This window comes from Numida meleagris, unplaced genomic scaffold (genome assembly GCF_002078875.1).
Source record: "Numida meleagris isolate 19003 breed g44 Domestic line unplaced genomic scaffold, NumMel1.0 unplaced_Scaffold360, whole genome shotgun sequence".
NCBI lineage: Eukaryota > Metazoa > Chordata > Aves > Galliformes > Numididae > Numida > Numida meleagris.
In genome coordinates, this window is record NW_018364585.1 from 64806 (window position 1) to 66225 (window position 1420).

Sequence of the window (1420 nt, forward strand, 5' to 3'; positions counted from 1 at the left end):
GGGTGACACTGAGGACATGCAAATGGGGGGCTCAGACGTACCTGGGTGTGCAGGTGTGGATGTCACCTCAAGACTCACGCTGTTCCCAAGGAGAGAGGACATTAAGGGGAAGTAGCCCTTGATGATGTAGGAGCACCCATAGGTGCCATTGTCAGATGGAGTCACCCCCAAGAGGGTGAAGGTGGCCGTGCCCCCACCATCAGGGTTCTGGCACTGGACAGGGGCTGAGCAACCATCCTTGTGCAGGAGGAAAGTGGCTCCAAAATCCTTGTTCCAGCAGCGGATGATGACGTTGGTCCCTGTCTGCACTTGTCCCTCAGGGCTCAGGGAAATTTCAGGTGGGGGAAACGTGTGATCTGTGTTCATGGATGGGACAGTGATGGGACACAGTCACGTGGACACAGCACAGGGCCATCAGCTGTCCGCAGTGTCCTCACCCGTCAGCACCAGCTCCACGGGGTCACTCTGCTCTGATGTCTCCAATGGCTGCAGTGCCCAATACTGGCACCGATAGGTCCCAGCATGTTCCCGCGTTGTGGTAATGAAGAAGTCAGCCACATCCTGTACGTGCTGCTTGTGCATGCAGGATGTCAAATATTGATCCTGACAGAGCTGGACCCTGGTAGCCGGCTGGGGCAGGTGGCAGCGCAGGGTGACATTGTCCCCCAGGGACACTCTCTGGCTGGGGTGCAGTGAGAGGGAGGGTCGGAGCACTAGGACAGGGGACACCAGTCAGCCTTGTCCCTGCACACCCTCCTCGCCCCCTCTGATGACCCCCTCACCACACTCCCGTCCCTCTGTCCCCATTCTCCCCCTGTCCCCATACTCACGATGCTGTGCCCTGCTCACTGCCACCAGACACCAACCTGCAAGGAATACGGTCCTGGTCCCACACAAGACCACCAACCCCCGTGGCACCACATCCCCATTGTCACTCACCTAGCATGAGGGCCAGCGCCATTGGTGCCATGAGGCAGGAGCAGCTTGGGGACAGCGAGACTGCAGCAGTGAGAACAGGGAGTGGCAGGAGAGCTGCTGTCAGTTCCCCTTTGGGGACAGGAAGTCATGATAACACCTCCTCATGTGGTCACCTAGGGGTGGTGTCACTATGGATTCCCCAGTGGGGTGGCACACGTAGTGCACTGAACACAGCCTCCACAGAGATGCCCCACACAGGCTGTCACCCCTGGGCTGCAACACACTCTCCCCTAAGGTCTAGGAGTGCATGCTATGGCACAGAGTCCCCCATGGGATGCCAGACTCTCTCCCTCTGTGCTTTCCAACACCATCCCCACTGGGAACAGGAGCAGAGAGCGTTTGGGATCACAGTGACACCCACACAGATGTGGGGCACACGCTGGTGGCACTGAATCTTTGTGGTGCTGCAATAGGGCAGTCCTTGCTTTGCTGGAGCCTTCAC

The 1420-nt window shown here is 58.5% G+C and overlaps 1 protein-coding gene across 1 annotated transcript; it reads right to left on the reverse strand.

Annotated features, from left to right (window-relative positions):
* Nucleotides 1-6: 6 nt before the first annotated feature.
* Nucleotides 7-1413, reverse strand: LOC110391405 (osteoclast-associated immunoglobulin-like receptor; the record flags this gene model as incomplete). Its single annotated transcript, XM_021383257.1, has 4 exons — nt 940-1413; nt 831-866; nt 438-713; nt 7-356 (listed from the first exon to the last, which is right to left on the reverse strand). Coding segments are annotated over exons 1-4 (693 nt in total), but the record flags the coding sequence as incomplete, so codon positions are not given.
* Between the last annotated feature and the right edge of the window lie 7 nt (nt 1414-1420).